We start from the raw sequence: 22,414 nt of genomic DNA, 5'->3' as shown, positions 1-22,414 counted from the left end.
ATGATCAACCATTTGGCTTTTATTTCTTAAAAAAACAGAGGTATTTCTTACACCTCCAACATTTGGCTCCAAAACTTTATTGCAATTTACCCATTTAGTGCAAGTGCAAACAATTAAATAACAATACAGTTTCAACTTACTGTAAAACATGTATAACATGTAACACTATGAATCAATACAAACTTAAATAGTAACGGCCATTTTGCCTTAGTGTTGTCTTAAACAACATTACAAAAAGGGATTGCACCTTCTAACCACCTACTAACAAATAATATATAATCTCTGGGATAGGCCTATTTGCTATGGTAACCTAGCAACCTATGTGTGTGCACGCATGCTGTGTTATATATAATTTTATGTTATACATAGCACCAAATCACAACAGAAGTCATTTAAGGTCACTTTTCCTATAGAACCGGTCCGGACCGTGTTCATTTAATTAATAATTTCTTCATCGTCGCGCATCTACAATTCTCCTCCGCTCTGTTTTACGAAGGGAGGAGCTCCGGACCGACGTAAACAAACACACGTGCACACACACTTACAGACAGACAGACAGAGAGAACATGTCACGTCGGTCTCAACTGTCTGTAAAGCAGATATCATATCTACGTTTTTTAAACGCGCACAAACTGATTCTGCTCTGGCATGTCATCTCGAGCCTTCGCAGTTCTCCGTCGTGGTGGCGGATACCAATGCAATCCCCCCCGGGCTGCTGGAGAACCAGCGTGAGGACGTGAGTTTAGAGGACCAATCACAGCCCTTGCAGTCTCCGTTTCCCCTCGACGGAGTGACGGACACTCCGCGCCCGGAGAGTACGGAGAGGCTCTCCGTCAGGCTCTCCGGCTCTCCGGCGACGGAGAGGGCTCTCCGTGTCCGTGTACGGCACTTTACGCAGTAGTATTAACAAAGGTCCGTGTGGAACAGTCAAGATCCCTGCGCGTCATAGGAATTTAACGACGCTTCGAGGCAGAGTTTTTGCCTCGACCAATTTTTGTAATCGAGTAACTCGAGTAACTCGATGAATCGTTACAGCCCTAGACCTCCAGCTACTTATATCCTGAAATACTGTGCTTACAGTAGCATCCCAGTAGATGCAGGAATGGCTGTATGTTACTGTGGCAGCTAACCCTGAAGCACTGGTGACGTCTGTACAATAAACCTACATAATTTATCTGTAGATAAGCACTCAAGAATGAGGCGTTTCTTTGTTGATGCGGTGCTCCATGTTGGCACAGTGAAGAGGCCTAGAGATATATTTCAAACCATATGGAGAATAATTGACCCTCGCTTTACCCTCTATCCCAGGCTTAGCTTTGGGAAACATGCTGTGCACAATTTTTTAGCGATGAAATGTAGAGAGATGCCTGCTCTTACAATGCATACACATACCCACACCTGCACCTCTGTTTTCCATGTTTAGTTTTTTTTATCCCTCCTGCTGTTACCGTCTTCTTCACTGCTTTGTTCTCCTTGTCTCCACAGTCCAAAGCGGAGCAACGAGAAGCGCAACCGCGAGCACGAGAACAAATACATCGAAGAGCTCGCCGAGCTGATCTTTGCCAACTTCAATGACATCGACAACTTCAATGTCAAGCCTGACAAATGTGCAATCCTCAAGGAAACTGTGAAACAGATCAGACAAATAAAGGAGCAAGGTAAAACCTGTAATGTTTTTTCAACACGTTTTATGTCAACAGTGAAAAGATTCTTGTGTTACATTTCAGCTGGCTGTGTTTAAATCACAATATCTGTTCCTCTGCGGTCTTTACCTTCTGTATTGTATAACATACAGCCTAGCCGAAGTGAAAACATGCACACTTGTTTGATTTGTAGCGCTTTATTCTGTGAATCTGGTGCTACAATATCATGAATACGCTCAGGATGTTGTTGTGGTTTTAAGGCTCCCAATATTAACCACAAGTGCCACAGGTGGCTCTGTGTTGGCAGGAGCTTCCCGTTAGACTGCATAAATATTATGGTTTGGGATCTGCTCCATGCACAGTAATTGATGTCGTTATTAAAGGGCAGCACAATTGATTTAATGTTCCCTCCCATCACCTCATCATATAATGTGGATGAACCAGAGCCGTTTGTGTGTTGGCTGCCGATCCTTCCCGCGTCCATCCTGAGCCAGAACATCAGGCAAATGGATCAGCCTGCTCAGTTGTACTTGCCAACTTCTCCCTTTTAGTAGTTGTTAGCAATTAGTCGAGGTCTGTTTTTCTTACTTTTTTTATATGTCGGATTTAACAGACCAAGATGAATAGAACCCCAGTGTTTTTAACTTAAACAGCTCCAAACATAGCAAAAAATAGTTGTAACATTGCTCAGGTTAATATCAAGGCAAATACTAAATTGTGAATAAGCTTGGATAAAGCAGCCTAGTGACTGGTAGACAAAGAGCGGCCCATTCGAGGCCTACATGAATCAGACCGGCTGATGATGTCATCTTGTTTCATATGACTCACAGAGCTAAGCGTTATGTAATGGATGCAAAAATCACTCACAAACTCCTGCTACTGTCTGTTCGTCCCTCCTCCCTCCCTCCCTCCCTCTCTTCAACCCTTCCTTTCCTCACTCCCATTTCTTTCTTTTTTTTTTTTTACGCGAGGTTAGAGTGACGTCCCCAGCCTGCCTCTGAAGGCGTAATTGTGTTTGTACAGCAACCACTGAGGGAAGGGCTAAACAGTGAGCAGTTCTTGCTTCTTTGCTTTGTTCTTCAGACCTCAGTAGCCACCTTTTTCTAGCGGCAGCTCCTCCTCTTGGTTCTGAAATTCAGTTGCCCTTCATTTTTCTCGCTACACTTGTTGTTCAGGCAGGGACACACAGAAAGCTCATTTAGATGTCTTTATTGTCCTCATCATTTTACCACAGCCGGGTTGTTCTTTTCATTGAACCTCATCCGTCATCCGTTTAGTGTTATGCTCCAACATTTGTTTATGGTGCACAATCTCTCTTTCTATAGCACTGTTATTGTTTTCCCCCTGAGAGCATCATTACCGTGTAAAATACATTTTCATTTTATTATGACATAAGTGAATGTATTAAATTACACTAATGTGACTTAATACGTCTCACTGATTGGTGTCACAGCCCTGCAGAGAGGTGCAATGCAGTGATTGTTGGCCTTTGAAAAAGTGGCCTCCTACTGAAAGCATTTAATTCATCCCTGTTTGTTCCTTTCATGCTGTCTGCATGCATTTTGCTAATTGAACTCAGGGTGGAGTTGTTAGTATAGCACAGCCTTTTTTTCTGTTTCCAGCTTGTTGCATCTTAATAGACAATATGTTGAGTAATGACATCTTTATAGCACCTATAAAGTAATGGCATAGCCAAGAGTTTTACAGCTTTCTTTACACTCTTAACTGCCCGCTCCTGCCAACTTAGCAAAGGCCAGCTCTCATTGGATGGAGGCTGAAAATACAGAAGCTGCTGGGCGGCAGCAAGTATGTATTTATTCATTATGCATGTGTGAAAAATTACCACATACACCGCATGTGAAATTTTGAATAAGAGAGAGAAGAATAGAGTATATGGCAAATGTCTTCCCGGTTACAGATGAAGTCGCAGTTATCACCAGTCACATAACCCTTTTAATTAATCAGCTCCTCCCTCTATCTGTGGCACAGCTCTGCAGACGGACAGAGAGCCAGTGAGGGATGCACTGACATTGAGTGATGGGCCTGTACCCAGGGCAGCTGTGCTGGTATACCGGGCCCCGCTGGGCCTGGAGAGGTCCTGCTGATGCACACATCATTAATGCTGAAAGAGATGAATGTGGGTCTGTGCGCTGTTGCACGAGCCCACAGAGCGGGGGGGAAACCTGCATTAGTGCATCAGCTTTCACACGTCTACACCCAAAAAAGAAAAAAACAAAACAAAAAAGGAAGGACATGATTTTGTTTGCTTTTCACCACAACATTCTCTCACCATATGGTCAGTCCTCTTCTTGGCATGGTGCGACAGTTAAATGTGTCCCCCCCAACAGCCCACTCATATTCCGCCTCTCATCATCATCTCCAAAAGTAGGGCAGCCTACGCTCTGAACATAAGGCTTCTCTGCATGGTTATTAACCCAATCACTCACATGGACAAATGCACAGCACCATGGCGCAGGTACAGGAGCGCACAGGATACTCTTATTTTCATTCCTAACTAAATGGGTCACATGATCATTACATTAAAGGGTTCGGGGCAGTTTATTAGGCAGTCGATTCAAAGGTGAGACGTTGATCATTTGGAAACATCAGTGTGGAGCTAATCGAATTATTGTAGTTGTGTTTTGCCAGGGTCCAGTTTAGTGTTAATACAGACCAAACATACCTGTATGTGTGACGAGCCATACTTGCTACATTCCATACTTGGAAATCCAACAGCAGCATGAGCTCACATCGAGACACTGCCAACTGAAGTTATTTGAGAAAGGGAGTCCATATGTAAAGGGAGGCTACTCGTAGACTGTCAATGCTGAAGAGCTTTTCAAAGTAAAATGTGGCTCAGTAGTTCAAAATAAGACTCTCAAAAGAGTTCTCACGGTTTATGAGCCCCTGAAATCACTATCACCTAAAAATCCAGTGACATTGAACCAGTTTAAAGATACAGACGGTGTTTTGTGGAGAATTTATTGTCTTGGCAAATTTAAAAAACAGCTGACATACTATCCTGTTACTTAAGGGGCTCTGTGTAACTTTTTGTAGAAATTCACATGTACAATTTTTTAATTGGCCACATATAAGCAGATTTTAACGTGACATGAAAAATGAGACCTTTCCTGCCTCTCTCGGTTGCCTATACAAGCCTGTGGGCGATGTGTTTAAGTTGCTGAAAGGGGCAATATGCAAGATTTTTAGTTGGAAAAAGTAAAAAAAAAAAAAGACTGAAATTATCAACAGAATGTGGGAAAAAATTGCAGTTTTTACATTATGTCTATGTATTGTGTTGTTTAGGTGTATCTACTAAAATTAGCATAATAATGAGCTTTCCTTTGCTAGTGGTGTAAACACTCCCCGAGTTCCCCGTCAGAACCGCGAGCTGCAAGGCTAACTAAGCTAAGGGCAGCAAGCTACAGTTAGCAGCAGTTTGCGGTTACTCTGGTGATATGTTGCTATTTGTTTTGAGTGTGATTTTGATTAATGATGGCCAGTCCTTACATATTGCACCTTTTATTAATCTCTGGAAGTTGATTTACTTTTTTTAATTTTCATAGTTTCTCCTATACCCTCAGTGAAATGAGGTGTATTCAATTGGCTGCACTAAATCCTACACACTGAACCTTTTATGGTGAACTTTTTGGGAACACAAGTTCTGCCTTTGCAGCTCGACCACAAAGTAACAAGTTGCTGCTTTATTGGGACCATGAGTTGTTTACACTCTGTCAGTGTTTCCATAATACCTTCTTTTTTCTCTTTTTTTTTAACATGACAATGCAATCCATCCAGTGGCTGTCACCAGCGTGGCAGCTGCATGCTCTGACACACTCATTTACAGCAACCTTTCACTCTGCTCACTGCTCAGTGCTTGGGTTTGAGCCATGGCAACGTGTTTTGACAAAGGGACGAGATGTGTTTGCTTTGTAGCCAGAACGATACTTGTTAAAAGTCTTGTCTAAAAATGACCTCTTTTAAAATATGTGGGTCAACTTCAGCGAGAAAAGCAAAATGTTTTTTTTTTTCTCTTTGAGACGCATTAAATGGTGTTTTCATATTTTCTTTATTTTGCCTCTAAACTCTTATCACTGACTCTCTTGTTAACAGAAAAAGCTGCAGCAGCAAACGAGGAGGAGGTACAGAAGGCTGATGTCTCATCAACAGGCCAAAGTGTGATTGACAAAGATGCCTTGGGACCAATGATGCTGGAGGTGGGTAGAGGGCCTTCTCATGCTTTTTTCACAGTGTTGTATCAAAATGACACAGACTGAACACTCATACAAACACTCACATAGGAAGGAGATACATTTCTCTTTTAGTCATGATCGGTCTATAATGAATAGTCCAACCCACAGAGAACAATCACAAATGGGCAAGGAGTGGTTGTGTCTGAGCGTAGCTGTGGGGTGTAAAAGCCGCCAGCATCTTGTATCTGCCCTGGATTGGCTGTAAATCACCAAGCAGAGCAATGGCCTCGTTGTCCTGTGGAGGGCCACTGAAGTGCTTACGTATAATGAGAAAGAAAGCAACAGCCTGGCGAATGAATCAGTCCATTGAGCCCATCCTCTCACTCACTTCCTCCCTCCCTTTCTCTCCCTCTTACTTGTTCGCTTCTCTTTTCTCTCTCCCTCCCCAACTCCTCTCCCTTCGCTTCTAGATCTGTCCTGTCATGGAATATTTATAGCTCTCCTGGTCCAGCGTCACTGAATCGACATACTAACTCGCAGCTAAATATAGCCCGGTGCAGCCTGCATGCTTTCCCATCTGTCAGCAGCCCCCAAAAACACAGTGATCGGCCATTCACACCCGCTCCGCTCTAGTCATGGCCTCTTGTCCGCCAGCCCGGGCTCATTACAGGATGCTCCGAGGAGAATGGCCATCGGCAGGAAGTGCACCCACGCGCCCCATGACCCTCCTCTAAGGCTCTCTGCCGCCCACTCTCTTGTGAGTGTGCACAACACTAGTGCGGTGTTGTTTTAACCTCCTGGGAGCAAGTCTTGTTCTGTCACAAGACCTTTGTGGCATATATTTTGCACTCCTGGTGGACTGCTCCATATGGTCAGTATGATGGCGCTAGAAACTAGGGCTGAGTATGTTTAAAATGTCTTGATACTGGAACCAATATGATAGCTGGGTTTCAGTACAGATCAGGGTTATTATCGCAACTGAAACTCGTAAAAACAATACCCTTTCAGAAGAACTAAAACAACAAACTAGTGTGTGTTTACAAAACTAAGATACAATAAAATGTAAAGAATTCATTTCAGTTTGTTTTTTTAGCAATAAGGTATTTGGTTCATTTCTTGCTATTTTGCAATAGAAGTTTGCACAATTAAATAAAAAGTTGTAGCCCTTTCATACTACACATACATAGAACATATACAAATAATTGGATTAGAAGCATTTAGTTACACACTTAGTAAATGTATTTTGTAGTAGTCCTATACGGACTACATACATCTGACATATTGTACCTGGCCATAACAAAAACTAACTAAAACTAAATATATTAAAACTTAGACTAAGCATTTGTGACCAACTGAATCTAAATTAAAAACTATCTCAAAGTTGAGCCCAAAAACAAATAATAAACAATTGAAAATTCAAAACTAGGTTACACTTTGTTTTACAGATCTGAAAATTTCATAGTAAGTAGGTGTTTTAATTTTCACCTAGCTTCAGTTGCAATTCAGGGTCGATAACAAAAAAGAAAAATGACATTTTGGAAAAATGTTCCAAAGTTTGACAGATCTGGTGAAGTGATAGAATCTGGTGAGAATGTAAATGGTTAAAAAAAGGGACTTTCATTAACTGACCTGCAGAAGTTGGGGGAGAAACTAGTTGAAAGTTAAGCTGCACTACAGTTGGTGTGCCGAGAAGTGAGACAGAAACTAGCTGGAAATTATAATGTCATGATTTGCAGAAGTTAAGCAGAAACCAGATGGTGCTGCTTGTGGAAGATGGCAGAATGTTGTTATTAAATTATGTTGCTGTAATTTTCAATAGATTTTGAGGTCATTACTGTGATAATCTGGGGATTATTTCAAATACATCTTAAATATGTTGCTTGGTAATGACCACCCACTTACCATCAAATGAAGTGTTACCCAAAACTGTTATAATCTGGGTACAGATAGAACAATATTTATTTTGATATGTTGCTTTAAGAAAAATAAATATCTTTCTTCCATTTAACAAAAGAAGCCCAAATCTCTTAAACGTTAAACATCATGAAGAAACTATATAAGAATGTTGCCCTAAAAATGCTGTCTTACTTTGGCCAAGTTAGTATTAAAATCGGCAGAGAGATTATAAAAAAATACAGGAGACATTTGATGCTGTCGTTGCTGGACAGCCAACCAAAATCCATCTGAGTTCTCAGGGCCATCACCACCACATTTTTATACAAATAATGTTGCGGGAGTGGTTATAAACAGTAGGCGAAATGAGGGAGGATGGCATCACCCCTCTCCATTCCTGGACGAAAGAGTGCAGAGGGGTGGTTTAGCTGAACATGTTTCGGCTGGCCTGCCGGACTCATTGATCCGACTGAGGTTTGTGCAAGTCAGAATCTATTGCCCCGACCATGTCTCTGAAGTCAAAAGGACCAACAGATTCAGTCATGTAGTCGCAGGTGGATGAAATAAACCGGGCCCACCCCCCTGCTAAAAGTTAGCAAATCGAATACTGGTTTTGTTTTTGCTTTCTAACTGTTGACTTCCACTTTTACGTAAGCTTATCGATAGCCTACTTTAATAACTCAGTCTTGGTTATCGATACATCTTACTGAACACACACTGATTGGGTCTCTTTGACAGTCGCCGTGTTCTTTGATGTTGACTCATAAGTATGTAAGTACTTATAAGCATAACATTTGTCTCTAAAAGACAGACTCCACTCATCTTTTAAGAACTTTGGAAAACCATGTCCTTCTTTTTTTTGTTTGTTTCTCTCTGTAATCAATATCCATTCTCCTAAGCTGCCGACACAGCTGGAGGGTGCAGCACATGCTCAGCGCCAATGTTATAAAGCGTTACCATCCATCGGTGTGGATGCTCACATCGTTAATGTTTTTTGACTCTCCAGATGCAATTCTGTCTGTAACAAAAAAGTATTCAGGTTCAGCACTGAGCCCTACTAGAGACCTGTTTGAATTGTTAGTAGCGCAACAGTCATGCCTTGTCATGCAGCACATTAGCAAGAGCCGCTGTTTGCATAGCACCAGTATCATGTCATAAGTACCACCATGCAGATAAGAGAGGGGAGTCGACCTGACCCTACTCCCTACACTATAACAATTCACTACCCACTGTACATTGCTGTCGGAGCTATATAGAGTTGTGTATGAAGGCAATAGGTGCAAAATAGAACAAAGAGAGGATGGTGGCTCAGAGCTACGGTGTATATTTAAGCAGGCCATTGTAAATTAAGCTATTGGCTAATGATATTATGCAAGACTGTCTGCAAGAAGGCAATAGTTGGCACTAAAGAGTGTTTGCTCTGCTGTTACTATTTGCCCTACTTGTCCAGGACATGGCCTTTCTTCACACTGGGTGGACTTGCACAATCGTGTTGCATTTTGGAAACGCTCTGCTTCATGCAGTGATAGATGAGTTCTCCTTAAGCCTATTTTCAGCTTGTGCCGCTTTAATGCAGGCGAGGGAAAACTTCTGTCTCAATCTGATCATGTCATGTGTACATGTGTAGCCCGGGGCGTATGAGTTTAGCCCGCTGGTTGATTGCAGGTATGTTACTCAGGGTCGTTACAAAGACAGAAGCAAGAATTCAGCCTACAATATGTTTTAAATGTCTGTAATGTGCAGTTAATCATTATAAGCAGCGGTGAGGAGCAGACACCTTGACAGTAGTCTCTCTTATCTTTACAGTAGATTTTATAGCTTTACAACCACCAGAATTTCCTTTTTTTAAGGGCTCGGTGTGATTTGATGGCCTAATTGACACCATCTTGTGTGTAATGGCTGACCTGGGGCTGTATTATTTCAATTAAGTGCTCCTCCTCCTACACATCCTCCAATCTCTGCAGGCGTCTCCTTTTATCCTGCTTTCTATCAGACACACTGATGTTGAGCGTCTGCGGAAGTGATGGAAGTACCCAGCACAAAGTGTACTAATCACCTGTTTTTAGATAAAAATGGAGATGTGCTGCATATTACACAGCTTGATAAGACACGTGCCAACATTCCAGTACTTTATGTGCATGCTAGTGGATGGACAGTAACCACAAATTGGGTACAAACGGCACATCATTAAAGATAATAAGTAAACAGTGAGGAAACCAGGAAACCAACCACCATTTCTTCTCTCTCTCTCTTTTCCCTTCATTTCATTGTCAAACATTTTTTATGTACCAGTGTAAAAATTCAATACACAACCTCAAACCTGTGTTACTTTTCTCTCTCCCACCCCTCCAGGCCTTGGACGGCTTCTTCTTCGTTGTGAACATGGAGGGCAACATCGTGTTCGTGTCGGAGAACGTGACCCAGTACCTGCGCTACAACCAGGAGGAGCTGATGAACACCAGCGTGTACAGCGTGCTGCACGTCGGAGATCACGCCGAGTTCATCAAGAACCTGCTGCCCAAATCACTCGGTTAGCCTCCGGCTCATTTTTCCCTGGCTGCATTCGGCTTTTTTCTACCTGTCACTTTTCCTTCTCGCTGTGTCACTTGTGCTCCACGTCTCTCTCTGTTCTCCTAATCCCGCATGCGTGTTCTCCATCATTGCCCACCTCTGCTCATAATTTTGCAGGCTCTCCCTCACACGCTAGCCTCATCTTTTGCTTTTTACATCACAACACTCTCCTCTTCTCTTCTGCTCAGACAGGTATGCTGTAGGTGGCTGTTTAGTAGTGATGTCAGTTTAATTAAACTGCTAAATTGTTTACGGTTGAACTGCCACAGAGAGGATTTGAGAAAGCTGGCTAATACAAAGTGTTATGTAAGCTTTATATACAGGGTTGGCACGGTGCATAAAACCTATAGGTTCTTCATTTTCTCTTTTGCTGATGCTCAGCCGCCCAGACATTCGCTCTCGCTCCTCTCTTCTTCCTCCCTCCCTTTTCAGCTAATTAACTTCCTTTTTCGGCGTCTCTCCCCTGTCAGCACCATCGCTCCCTTCCTATATTCTCATCTCATGCCCTTCCTTCCCCTTCTCTTCACTTTGTGTGTTATTCTCACCCTCACCCAACTTCCCATTTTCATGTTTCTAGCTTCCAAGCATCCCTGAAGAGCATTGTCTTTCTCCCAGCGTCGCTCATCTCGCGAAAACCGGCCGACAGACATTTGCCTTTTTCTTCCTCTCCTCCAGTTTTGCCCCCTTCTTTTCCCTCCGTGTCCTTCCTCTTCTTTCATACCTCCATTCCTCCTCCACATCTTACCTCTCCATCTCCTCTGCGCAAGAGGTGATTGTAATGTATGTCAGTGCACCCCATCAGGAGCTCTTTCTCGGTCCCATCCTCTCCTCTTCTCTCCTGGTGCTCCGGATTGAGGTCTGAGTGCCCAGCCATCTGGGTGGGGGAGCAGCACAGAGCGGAGTACCCTGGAAACGATCAGTGGGCTGTGTCCCAGATACTGAGAGATTATCAATGCACCGAATGAGATCACAAACCAGATGGAGTGTGATGGGAGTTTGAGTTAAATGAGTTGTGTGTGTGTGTGTGACTGTACATGTCTCTCTTTCTTTTCTTTTTGTGTGTGTGTGCACATGCGTGTACATGTGTGTTTGATCGCGCCTGTGTAAGTGTTGGAGAGAAGAAGAAAGATTGGCAATGATGTTTTAGAGGACATGCATATGGACGCCTGGCTGTGATGCATGGCTGTGGATAGATGGCACAGGGCGCCAGGTTCCAACTGCTCATTATGACTGATCTCTACCCAGCAACTGCTCTCTCCTTTTTTACACTTTTTCCGGCTTCATTCTCTCTGTGTTGCTCTCATTATGTCTTTCACTTGCAGTGAGGTAGCCTCTCTTGGCTCGCTCGTCGCAGCTCTCCCTGTTTTGTTGTTAAGTTTTTGGCTGCAGTAAAATTCATCAAATAAAATCCACAGGAAGCCACATTGTAAATCTCCCTCCTCTCCTTCCTGTCTCCCCCGTAGTGAACGGCGTCCCGTGGTCCAGCGAGGGTCCGAGGAGGAACAGTCACACGTTCAACTGCCGAATGCTGGTCAACCCCCACAGCGAGAGCCAGGACGAGGCGCACGAGCACGAGCCTCAGCAGCAGAAATACGAGACCATGCAGTGTTTCGCAGTCTCCGAGCCCAAGTCCATCAAGGAGGAAGGAGACGGTATGCAAGGAGAGAGGGGAAATGGTGTGGGGAAAGTTGGAGGACTACTTGGCACTCAAGTAGTGACCCTACATAACAACCTTGGACAAAGTTATTTTCTCAATTAATTGCTTAGTTTGTAAAATCTCCCAAAAAAAAAATTATATCAGTTTTCAAGACCACAAAGTGTGGCACCTTCAAACTGCTTTTTTTGGCCGATTAGTGTCAGATATATCCCATTTGGGGAAGTAAAACACTGTAGCCGAGGGTTATGAATTGCACATTTACTTTAAGGACAAGGACCCATTGTCTGAACCAGAGCAGCAAATTTTATTCCGTTCACTTGTCAATTGCAGCAAATTAGTCCAGACAGTCCCACATATACCGGTATACACTGCGTAAATGCTTAAAAGAGTTGGCTAAAATGTACTCAGACATTTCAGTAACAGGCCATTAAAATGGCTTACAGTGTGATATTTTTATTCGTAATTCAGTAATCAGTGTTTTATTCTGAACATACATTTGAATTTTCTATTAGACAAATGTTGCAAAAATGTTTGTGTATGCTTATAATTATTGTTCCTCGAAAAGAGTGTATCTCTATGTGATGTGTATAGAAGCGCCATGATTTTGACCATCTCATATTTACACGTATACATCTAGAGCAATTGTAATTATCTTTACGTTTAAGACAGAATAGTCATTTAAGAAATGTTTGGAAAGAAACTTCAGAGATTTGGATCTAAGAACTTGCAAATTAATGTTAGAAAGTAAAGTAATTATTATTGTTGGGACAATTTCTAAACACTCTGTCAGTGTTGGAGGCAAAAGTCTGCTCACAAGAGACAGAAGGCAGTTTATTGTGACTGAAGAATGAGACATTGCTGAAGAGAAATGCCCAAATTAATCCTTGAACACTGGTGTTCATAATAAAAAACGAATTTAGAAAATGGGAAAAACTCAAAGTTGTCTGGTTCACCAAGAACAGAAAACAAATGTGTAAGCATCTCTGCCTTACATAACATCAGACTGATTGATGTCGTCTTGAATGGATGAATGAAAGTCAACAGAATGAGAATCCTCGATGTCTGCAAGCAGAGCTGATGCACATGTTGAAGCTCAGAAACCTTGATTAAGGCAAAAGCGAATCAAAAAAGGCACGACTGCTGCAGAATGGAAAATGATTTTAAATATGAATTAAAGCTCCAGCCATTTAGATTTATTATGAATAGATCGTTGAGATTTAGCCGCATTAGGCTCATAGCTGTCCTTGTATGTGAAAAGGGGTCTGAGCAGCTGATGCGGAGCTGTGCTGGTGCCACTCAACTTCCATCCATGAAAAGTTAAGTGACACGAGGGAGACGAGAGGCTGGGCAGCTGTCATTAAAGCCCATCTATAATTCATGTACATCCCTCACAAACCTGAGCTTATGACTCCAAAGGAAGGATGTGGCTGTTTTTTAATCATGTGTATTGCATCAATAAAGCGTCCTTTTGATAACCTCCGGGTTATATTTGACATTTGAAACATGTTTCTGAGCATATTTTAGCAGAGAAAGAGAAAAGCCACCAGTCTTAACATCTGCCCTTCCTGGGAAGTTATTTAAATTGTATGTTGCTGTCCGTACAGTGTTCAGTCACTGAGAGGTCACTGGGCTTTTCTCAGTGGTTTCATGGCTTTACTCAGAAACTTGAGATCCTGTAGTTTGAGTAAATTTCCATCACAAGTGACCGTCCCTTATCCAGAACTTTTCAGTACTTTGTAAAGCACTGATAAGTAATTCTCTCTCAACACTTGCATTCTACATCTTAACTACTTCAATCCTCATTGCTCAGTGGCTTTAATGAGCGGCCATGATTCCCCACTGCCAGGCTATAACTCAGTGGTTAATTAAAACAATAAGTGGAAATGTTTCACTCCAGGTCGAGTCTCAACCTGTCTTTTCCCCTCTCTGGCTTCCTTTGTGCACCAGCTGCTTGCCAACCATACTTTGGCGAATAGACTGACTAGGACCCAGGCCAGAGGTGTGTGAGTGTTTGTAAGTGTGTGCTTGTGCATGTGTGTGTGTGTGTGTGTGTGTGTGTGTGTGTGTGTGTGTGTGTGTGTGTGTGTGTGTGTGTGTGGTTACAGTTGCAGATATTTGTCCATTCGTCGATTGAGACAGGAGCAGAAAGGAGAGAGAGAGAGAGAGAAAGCAAGAGAATTTAGAGAGATTCACAGATCTTAAGGGCCGGACCACCCAAGAGGCTCTGTTTACAAGTCAAAATGAGGAATGTGTGTGTGCTTGTGTGTGTGTGTGTGTTAGCCCTGGCATGCATTTCTTTGCTAGAAACATGTGTGGGATCGTGGGTATTACTGGCATAGGAAAGTCAGATGGCAGACTTTTTGGGGTCACCCCAGCCCTGGACTTGGCGGTGTCATCTGTGTGGGTATGAGTGTGTGTGTGTGTGTGAGAGAGAGGCAACTGTCATGATTGAGCGATGGCAATCTTTAATGTCGGGCCAGGGGAGGTGTCATCGGTGTGAGATGGCACTGTAGGTGAGACCATCCGGAGACACAGGCGGCACAAAAGTGCTCACACACACATACACGCTCACACACACCTTCAAAGGTCACACTTCGTCATTTCCCTCGCCAGCGATAGCTGCTCCTCCTCATGAAAGGAGCGGAGCCCTGATCCCCATGCTCATTAATAACTGTATTAATTATGCTGCCTGGGAATAACATGCATTTCATTTTCTTTCCCTCCCTCTGTCTCTATCATTCACGCCCCCGTCTTCCCCTCTCCTCTCCCATCCCCCCTTCTTCCTCCTCTCCTCTCTGCCCTCTCCTCTTTGTTACATCCTCCACCTGATCTCTTCTTTTCCTCCACCCATTCCCTCTGTTTTCCTCTGTTCGTCCTCTCGTCCTCTCTCTTTTAGACTTTCAGTCGTGCCTGATCTGTGTGGCTCGCAGGGTGCCAATGAAGGAAAGACCCATGCTTCCCACACATGAGAGCTTCACCACACGCCAGGACCTGCAAGGTACACGACCAAGAGCTACAAACTAATACTGCAGAGAACAAAAAACACATTTTCTAAGCCCACAGAAAAACAACTGTCCAGTAAAGGCTAATATCATGGCAATTATAGTGACAATTCTGGATGCCCTTCTAGGGCATTTTCACACATACAGCTGTAGCACTACCTTATCCCATGTCGCCAGCCTATAAATCACCTCACACCACAATTTGGGTATTTAAAGATTATTATATCCTTGGTAAAGGCCCTTAGGATGGAATGCATTCATTGAACCGCTGCCCACCTCTGTCTGCACTCTGGGAGGTAAAGTATCTGTCTGAACACTGGCACATCCATGCAGACAGCTGTCTGCATTTCACTGGGTCTTCTTTGATGTGCTTGTGCCACAACACACAAACGCACACTCGTAGTTACTCGCTGACATATAGTAATTTTCTGTAGTTCCCCACCCAGACTTCTGTAGGTGTGGATGTATGCATACCTTGATTTTTGTCCTTGTTTGTCAGGGCTGCAAGGTTCTGGATAAAATAAGTATCATAAGTAAAAAAAAAACACAAAAAAAAACGTACCTCTGCAGTCGTCTTTTGCCTATGAGAACTTGTTGGATGTTGTACTGTAAGATGCTACTGTGACAAGTCTTTAGTCAGTCGCCGTGGCTGTCACTCATGCAGCCGTCTGGTTGTCAGCCCTTCAAATGCATCACTGCCTCCATTTAAATTGCAACCCAGTGAGGGACAACTGTTGCACTGCTACTAGAGTGTACATCCATGTGTGTGTGTTTACGCACGTAGGCAGCATGGGTGTGTTTGTTCAGCTCTAAAGATAGTTGAGTTCAAGCTGCCCCAGTGATGAAATGAAGCACTCTACCTGTTGTATTGAGTGTCTAAATGGCGAACTTACAGTTTGTGCACATGTTTATCTAATCTTAAGCATGGACTTTTTATAGCTCAAGCTTCTGACAAGTTGTAATGAGAATGTCAATAAACTGAGTAAGTCCTCAGTACTTCTTTAACCGATATCAAACCACAGAACTGTGGCCAAAGGAAGATCAACAAGCTGTTCAACATATTTATGTTTGAAAGAGAAATTGAATCCCTTTCAGCTCAGCTGATTGGTTTGTGCATGTTATAGAAATCCTGGCATTCATGTCTGAGTGAGGCCTTCCTAATCCGCTCCTCTGTGTTTAGGTAAGATAACGTCCCTGGATACAAGTCTCCTGCGGGCGTCCATGAAACCAGGCTGGGAGGATCTGGTGAGGCGCTGCATCCAGAGGTTCCACCTACAGAATGATGGAGAGATGTCGTTTGCAAAGAGACATCAGCAGGAAGGTAACGCCACTCGCTCTAAAGAATATCCTGTTTAATTCTTTGCTGTTGTTTGGTCCTTTGGTGTTTGGGGCACCATTGTTAGATGACTGCACGTGTGTTAATGGTGATTGAATCATGGGTGCTTTGAGACCCTCAATTAGATCACAAAAACATATGTGTATATAAAATAATGAAAGTTAAAAATGTGTAGCCATTTACTGATTTTAAGTGCACTTGTTTCCGTAGTGCTCCGCCACGGCCAGGCATTCAGCCCCATCTACCGTTTCTCCCTCTCCGATGGAACCATCGTGTCGGCGCACACCAAGAGTAAACTGGTGCGCTCGCCTGCCACCAACGAACCCCAGCTCTACATGTCCCTGCACATTCTTCAGAGGTATGTCTCACTACCTACAGAGAGAGACAGATCTGCTGCATGAACTTGGTTGCATGTTCTAGCCTGTTAGTGCCCTGCAGCATGACCTGTTGGCTTCGGTGCAAATGGGTTAATATGTTAAGTCATGCTTTAGTTAGTTTTGGATGCATTTGCCCAGTCATTACTGAGACTTATATAACCAATTTAATGAAGATTTTTAACGGCTAAATTCAGGTTGCGTTGCAAAAAAAACATCAAAATGTTATTTGAAAAGATCAGTAACAACAGCCTTCTTCGGAAAAACAGTGTCACACATACTTAGGATAATCCCCAGACCTTCAAGCGTCCAATTTTCTAAATTCTGCAGAACATTCTTATGTTAGAAAACCGTTAATGAACCGTTTTATCTGTGTTTGTGTTTAAACTCTAGGGAGCAGACAGTATGTGGAATGGGCCAGGACATGGGTCCTGGCAGTCAGGCCACAGGGATGGCTCCCAAACCGATGAACTCCTCCACTCCCTCCATGACTCCTCCAACCCCAGGCAGTTTGCCAGGGTCGGGGCCTCAGGGCCAAGACACTACCATCAGCAGCAACAGCACGCCTTTTTCCCCTCCAGGCCCTGCTGGCCCCAGAGAGCCAGCAGCCATGGGGGGCCATATGCAGGGCTACCGTTTTGGCTGTCCCCCACCACACAATCACACTGGGGGCATGCAGCCACCACAGCAGGGCACTAACTGGAGAATGAACAGCCCGTCTCGCGCCAGCCCCAGCCCAGCCGGTGGGCCGCATCCACCTCAACAGAACTCTATGCTGTCGCCCAGGCACCGAGGTAGTCCTGGGGGGGCGGGCAGCCCTCGTGTAGCAGGTGGCCTGCACTCACCCTCCCCAGTGGGGATGTGTGGTGGAGGGCCTGGAGGTGCAGGTAATAGTAGCACGACTAGCACCCATGCTAACAGCTACACTAGTAGTTCTCTGTCAGCTCTGCAGGCCCTTAGCGAGTGCCACGGTGTAGGACACGGGCATGGGCCCCCTCATGCACACACGTTGGGCTCTCCAGACCGGAAGATAGGCTCCCCAGCTGGGGTCACACAAGGATCAGGGGTAAACACTCATCTGATGTCAAAACTTGGAGGAGGAAGTGGTGCTGGTGCTGGCACAGGAGACTCATTTGGACCTCACACAGAGGTGGGTCAGGGGCACCCCCAGGGCCAGACAGAGAGCAACCTAGCTGAGCCCAAGGAGGAGAGGGATGGGCCCTCCGAGGGCCACGACGCTCACAACCGTCTTCACGACAGCAACAAGAGCCACACCAAGCTACTGCAGCTGCTCACCACCAAGCCAGAGCCTCTGGAGACCCCCCTGTCCCCCGGCGCTGGAGGGGAGGGCAAGGACCAGGCTGGGGCAGGGGTCCGGGGTGGTCTCACTGGAGCGAACACTCACGCCACATCCCTTAAAGAAAAACACAAGATCCTCCACCAACTGCTTCAGAACAGTACTTCTCCTGTGGATCTGGCCAAACTCACTGCAGAGGCCACAGGCAAAGAGCTGGGCCAAGATCAAGGCCAGGGTGCCGGTTCAGCTGCTGGGGCAGATATCGCACTCAAGCAGGAGCCCTTGAGCCCCAAGAAGAAAGACAATGCCCTGCTACGCTACCTACTGGATAAAGATGACACTGTACTGAAGGACAAGGTCCCTAAGCTGGAGCCCGGGGAGGTGAAGGTCGAAGGGGGGAAACACCCCCTCGTCAAGTCGGAGAAACATGACACGGGATACGACCGGGCTGAACAGGTCAGTTTGTGTAGAGAAAAACTCTACTCCTGTTTGTGTGTCAAGTAGCTTGTTTACTGCATCATTTTCATCTTTGAAGTGATGAAAGATTTAGAGTTGGCCTTAAACTGATTTTCTAACCTCCTTCTCTGTAGCCCATTGCAAAAACCAGAACTTTTTGCCCTGTACTGCTCCACTTGCTTCTGTCTGAGCGTTAATCTGGGTTAGGTAGCAGATGTCGGCTCCTCCAAGTCCCACGTCCACACAGGATGCTACAGCTAAACACACAAGCTGTCTGGCAGAATAGCGGTCAGACAGTATTTGTGGCTTATATACGGTCTTGTCATATACACTTAAGACATCATGCATGTTTTTTCATTCACGTATCTAAACACATCTGGTCCTTTCACTGCCTCGGTGTTGGCAGCACAAGCAGAGGGAAGCTGTCCGCCAGCTTCAAACAACTGTGACATTTGGAAGGAGCCCCTGTGGTTCTCCAGCCATTTGATCCTGGTCGCGTTTGGCCAGAATCCGCAGGTTTGGCACAGAGCGCAGGTCAGGCCTGGCGCTGAAAGACAGAAGAGGAGAAAAGAGTAAAAGGAAGTGAGCAAGGACAGTGTGTTACTGGTGAAACTCGCATTTTTCTGTGTAGAGAGGTTTCAGCTCTAATGCAGGAAGAGAACCAACATTACGTGACCTTTTTATACAGGAAACCTGTGTATGACGTGCTCCACTGAACACACGGTAAAGATATGAGTCTAGCAAATGTAGTTCTTTTGCACACATCGCTGCTAAACCGCAGAATTACATAGAATTACACAAAATGACACGAAGGCTCTTGCCCGCTCTGTCTCTATTTCTCTCATCACCTCACTCGTCTTAGACCAGTCAGTCATCTAGTTGTCACTTGTCACAGAAGTCAAATTCTTTTGTTGAATTTCATGTTCATCCTTTCATTAAACAGCAAAGCAGCAACCGAACCGCTCTTGATGCATGTACGGATCGATTGTTGGTCGTAAAGGGTGTTGCTTTCTTATTGTTTCTTACATTCTTTCTAGAAACGGTGTAGAACAGCAGACAGAATATCAGCCAGCTACGCTCGCTCGCTGTGTATGTTCAGTATATGCGTGGCCACTTGGGTACATATAAAGAAAGAGGAAAAGGTGATTGGATGGATAATAAGAGCTGCTGTCAAACTGAACAAAGAAGGAGAGATGAGAGAGGTGTAGATACCCCCAGGAGAGCCCAGCCTCGGCAGGCAGAGTGAAAATGATGAGCCATATGCTCCTGCATGTCCTCTCTGCTACCATGGAGATGGAGGGGAGAGGGAGTGGAGTGTTTGTAGAACAAGCAACGTACGAGAAACAATAGAGGGGGAATCGAAAATTGAGAGGAATAGATGTTTAATGTGTATGTAGTGATGCTGGAGGTTTTGATGTCTGTAAGTGGCCAGTGTGATGAAATTGGTGAGATCTGGGTTCCACCGTTAGATGGAGATTAAAGTAGTGGAGCCGATGGCACAGTCCAGTTTAACGTATTTCACCAACTGTGCTTTCCAGCCCAGAACAAGAGCATTTGTTAGACGTGAACTAAGCCTCGACTTCATTACAGCCATTACACTTGTGTGTGGGGGTTTCGCTTCCTTACTGGCGAATTGCTGCTCGGCCATGTGCAAAAGCTGACTGTACTAGTTAAAAAGTCCACTCATCCTTCTCTCTGCTAACCTCACCCACTGTTCTCTCTGCTGTTTCTCCCTCCCTCCGCCTCTCTCCTCCTCATGATTGTTTGAGGGCTGAATTATTGATGGCCGGAGCCGAGCTAAATGAGAAATCAGAGCAGAGCTCAGTAGTAGCGGCTTAGCTGATGGCTGAAGGAAGTATAGGTATGGTCATATAGTCTCATGATCCTGTGGGAGGCGGGATTATCTGTGTGTTTTATACGTTCGTGTTCCTCTCTTATTGCATCAGTGCCATCTAAGCACACTGTCTACAGGAGCTGAATTGACCTAATTCCACTACAGTAGAGTCCTTATTTGATGTATCTAATGGTTCAGTCTACACCGTATTATGACACGAAGTGAAACATGTATTCTTCATTATGACATTGATCAAAATAAGCAAATAATTATCCGTTTATTGTAGAAGTGTTCACTGTGGTAGAATTTGTTTTTAATAAAAAAATACATATGTCAAATGTAGGTCACATTAGCCATACCTCATTATTGACCCTGAATATGAGTAAGCAGGTACAGAAAACAAAAGAATAAATAGAACAAATTAATCGTTATCCAATACAGTGTTATGCCTTTGTATTAATCCGTCTATCATAGTTTCTGCTGGCTCGAATAATGCAGTTATCGTCTTTACTCTCCTTGTAAAATATGACATAATGTCAAACATGTCATTTCCATTGGTGTTCACTAAAGGCAAATATACCCACTGTATCTCACATCATGCAAGTCCATTTCTACACTATATGTCAAGAATTTTAAAATAATCAGCAAGTGTTTAATCCTCTGAAGTGTATAAAAGAGTCTTTCAAAAGGTGTCAAAGGTATTTTAAAAATAATTGCTCCTCCAACATAACTTGAAGAGTGTAGGTGCTGCCATCAGAAAAGAATGAAAGCATATTACATGTTCAGTGGCAATTATGTGAACCTAAGAACAGGGTTCGTTACAAAGCCTTGAAAGTTTGGAAAATGCTTCAATTTAGCCATTAAGTTTTACATCTACATACACAGTAGTACTCATGTAAGTGGAAATCTTTTGAGATTTGAAATGAAACAAACCTGTTGTCACATTTTATTGTCTCCTGGCATCCAAATTAGCAAGCATTAAGTCACGATGAACGCATGCAGTCAAAGTTAATGTGAACAGCCGGTAAAATAAACAACCTGACAATAAATATTGATTGCTTCGGTTATAAAAGGAATTCCACTGAACTTTAGTTTCACAGTTTGATTTGTTAGTTAGATGTAGACAGTTAGACAGTTAGATGTAATGATAAATGCTAAGAGAGTCTGGATTTTTTGTTTTTGTACTGATTTTGAAGGTTTTTAGGGAAAACAAAGAGCATTATATTACTATTAATATAAGCGTTTTGCTTATAGGCTTTACAGGCTATATTTATTAAGAAATTCAGGTTTTTACATGAAGAACTAACAAGTTGAAGTTCAATTTATGTCTCTCTTATCCTCTTTTCTCTTTTCAAATGTTTTCTTTCTCGTCTTTAATGTTTTCCATCTCATTCCATAAATTCTAGCAGCAAGGGAGGAAAAGGAAGTAATGATAACATAATATATTTGATTTATATAGAACACCTGACTCATGAAATAGATGTGTAAACAACTTATTCTGTTTTGTGTCTCAGGTGTAGGTACCTTGAAAGTGCTCGAATTTTACTTTTAAGAAGCATATCCTTCAGTGTGTTGTAACTGAAGTTGATGTGCTGTGTTTAACTTCTCCTTTTCAAATGTGTCCAAAGCCCCCTGAGATTAAATCAGTTACCACAAATTATGTCAAATTATGTAATGAGGTCAATCTCCTATAAATTCTCAGCGCAAGGGAGGAAAAGGAAGTAATAATAATAATATAGTTTATTTATGTAGCGCTTTTCAGAGTCCTCAGACGGCCGTTTGAAAAAGGTGAGCTTTGAGTAGTGATCAATTACTTATTAGTAACACTAACCCAACATGGCAGATTACCTAAAAATACTATAGTGCGCAAACATGAAAACTTTTCCTGTGACTTTAAAGGTGCACTACGTAAGAATTGGCCACCTTGAATTCATACTCCCAACAAATCGAAGCAGCATATCACCAGAATAACTATTAAGTGCAGCTAACGGTATTCTTTTTATACAGTCATGACTGTAGTTAATGTTAGCTTGTTGGCTTGTTTTGAAGTAAAATTCTTACATGTTGCCCCTTTTACATATTGCTGTTTCCGCTCGTTCAGGCGCTGAGTATTAGTTGTTTTCGTTCCATTTTTAGCTGACATCAGGCCAGCATGATT

The 22,414-nt window shown here is 43.5% G+C and overlaps 1 protein-coding gene across 8 annotated transcripts in view; it reads left to right on the top strand.

Moving 5' to 3' along the window:
• The window catches only part of ncoa2 (nuclear receptor coactivator 2), a 63,278-nt gene that overhangs the window by 27,637 nt on the left and 13,227 nt on the right, over window positions 1-22,414 (top strand). For all 8 annotated transcript variants that reach the window (XM_084340167.1, XM_084340170.1, XM_084340172.1 and 5 more), the window contains 8 exons: window positions 1,486-1,658; window positions 5,757-5,860; window positions 10,082-10,259; window positions 11,764-11,952; window positions 14,854-14,955; window positions 16,140-16,280; window positions 16,506-16,653; window positions 17,063-18,422. In XM_084340167.1, coding sequence (XP_084196293.1) covers window positions 1,486-1,658; window positions 5,757-5,860; window positions 10,082-10,259; window positions 11,764-11,952; window positions 14,854-14,955; window positions 16,140-16,280; window positions 16,506-16,653; window positions 17,063-18,422 — 2,395 coding nt within the window. The remainder of the gene's footprint in view (window positions 1-1,485; window positions 1,659-5,756; window positions 5,861-10,081; window positions 10,260-11,763; window positions 11,953-14,853; window positions 14,956-16,139; window positions 16,281-16,505; window positions 16,654-17,062; window positions 18,423-22,414) is intronic.

The sequence above is a fragment of the Pagrus pagrus genome (assembly GCF_965226575.1).
Source record: "Pagrus pagrus genome assembly, chromosome: 20".
In the NCBI taxonomy this organism is placed as follows: domain Eukaryota; kingdom Metazoa; phylum Chordata; class Actinopteri; order Spariformes; family Sparidae; genus Pagrus; species Pagrus pagrus.
Note: the sequence above shows the minus strand (reverse complement) of the source record. Positions and strands in the feature narration are given on the sequence as shown.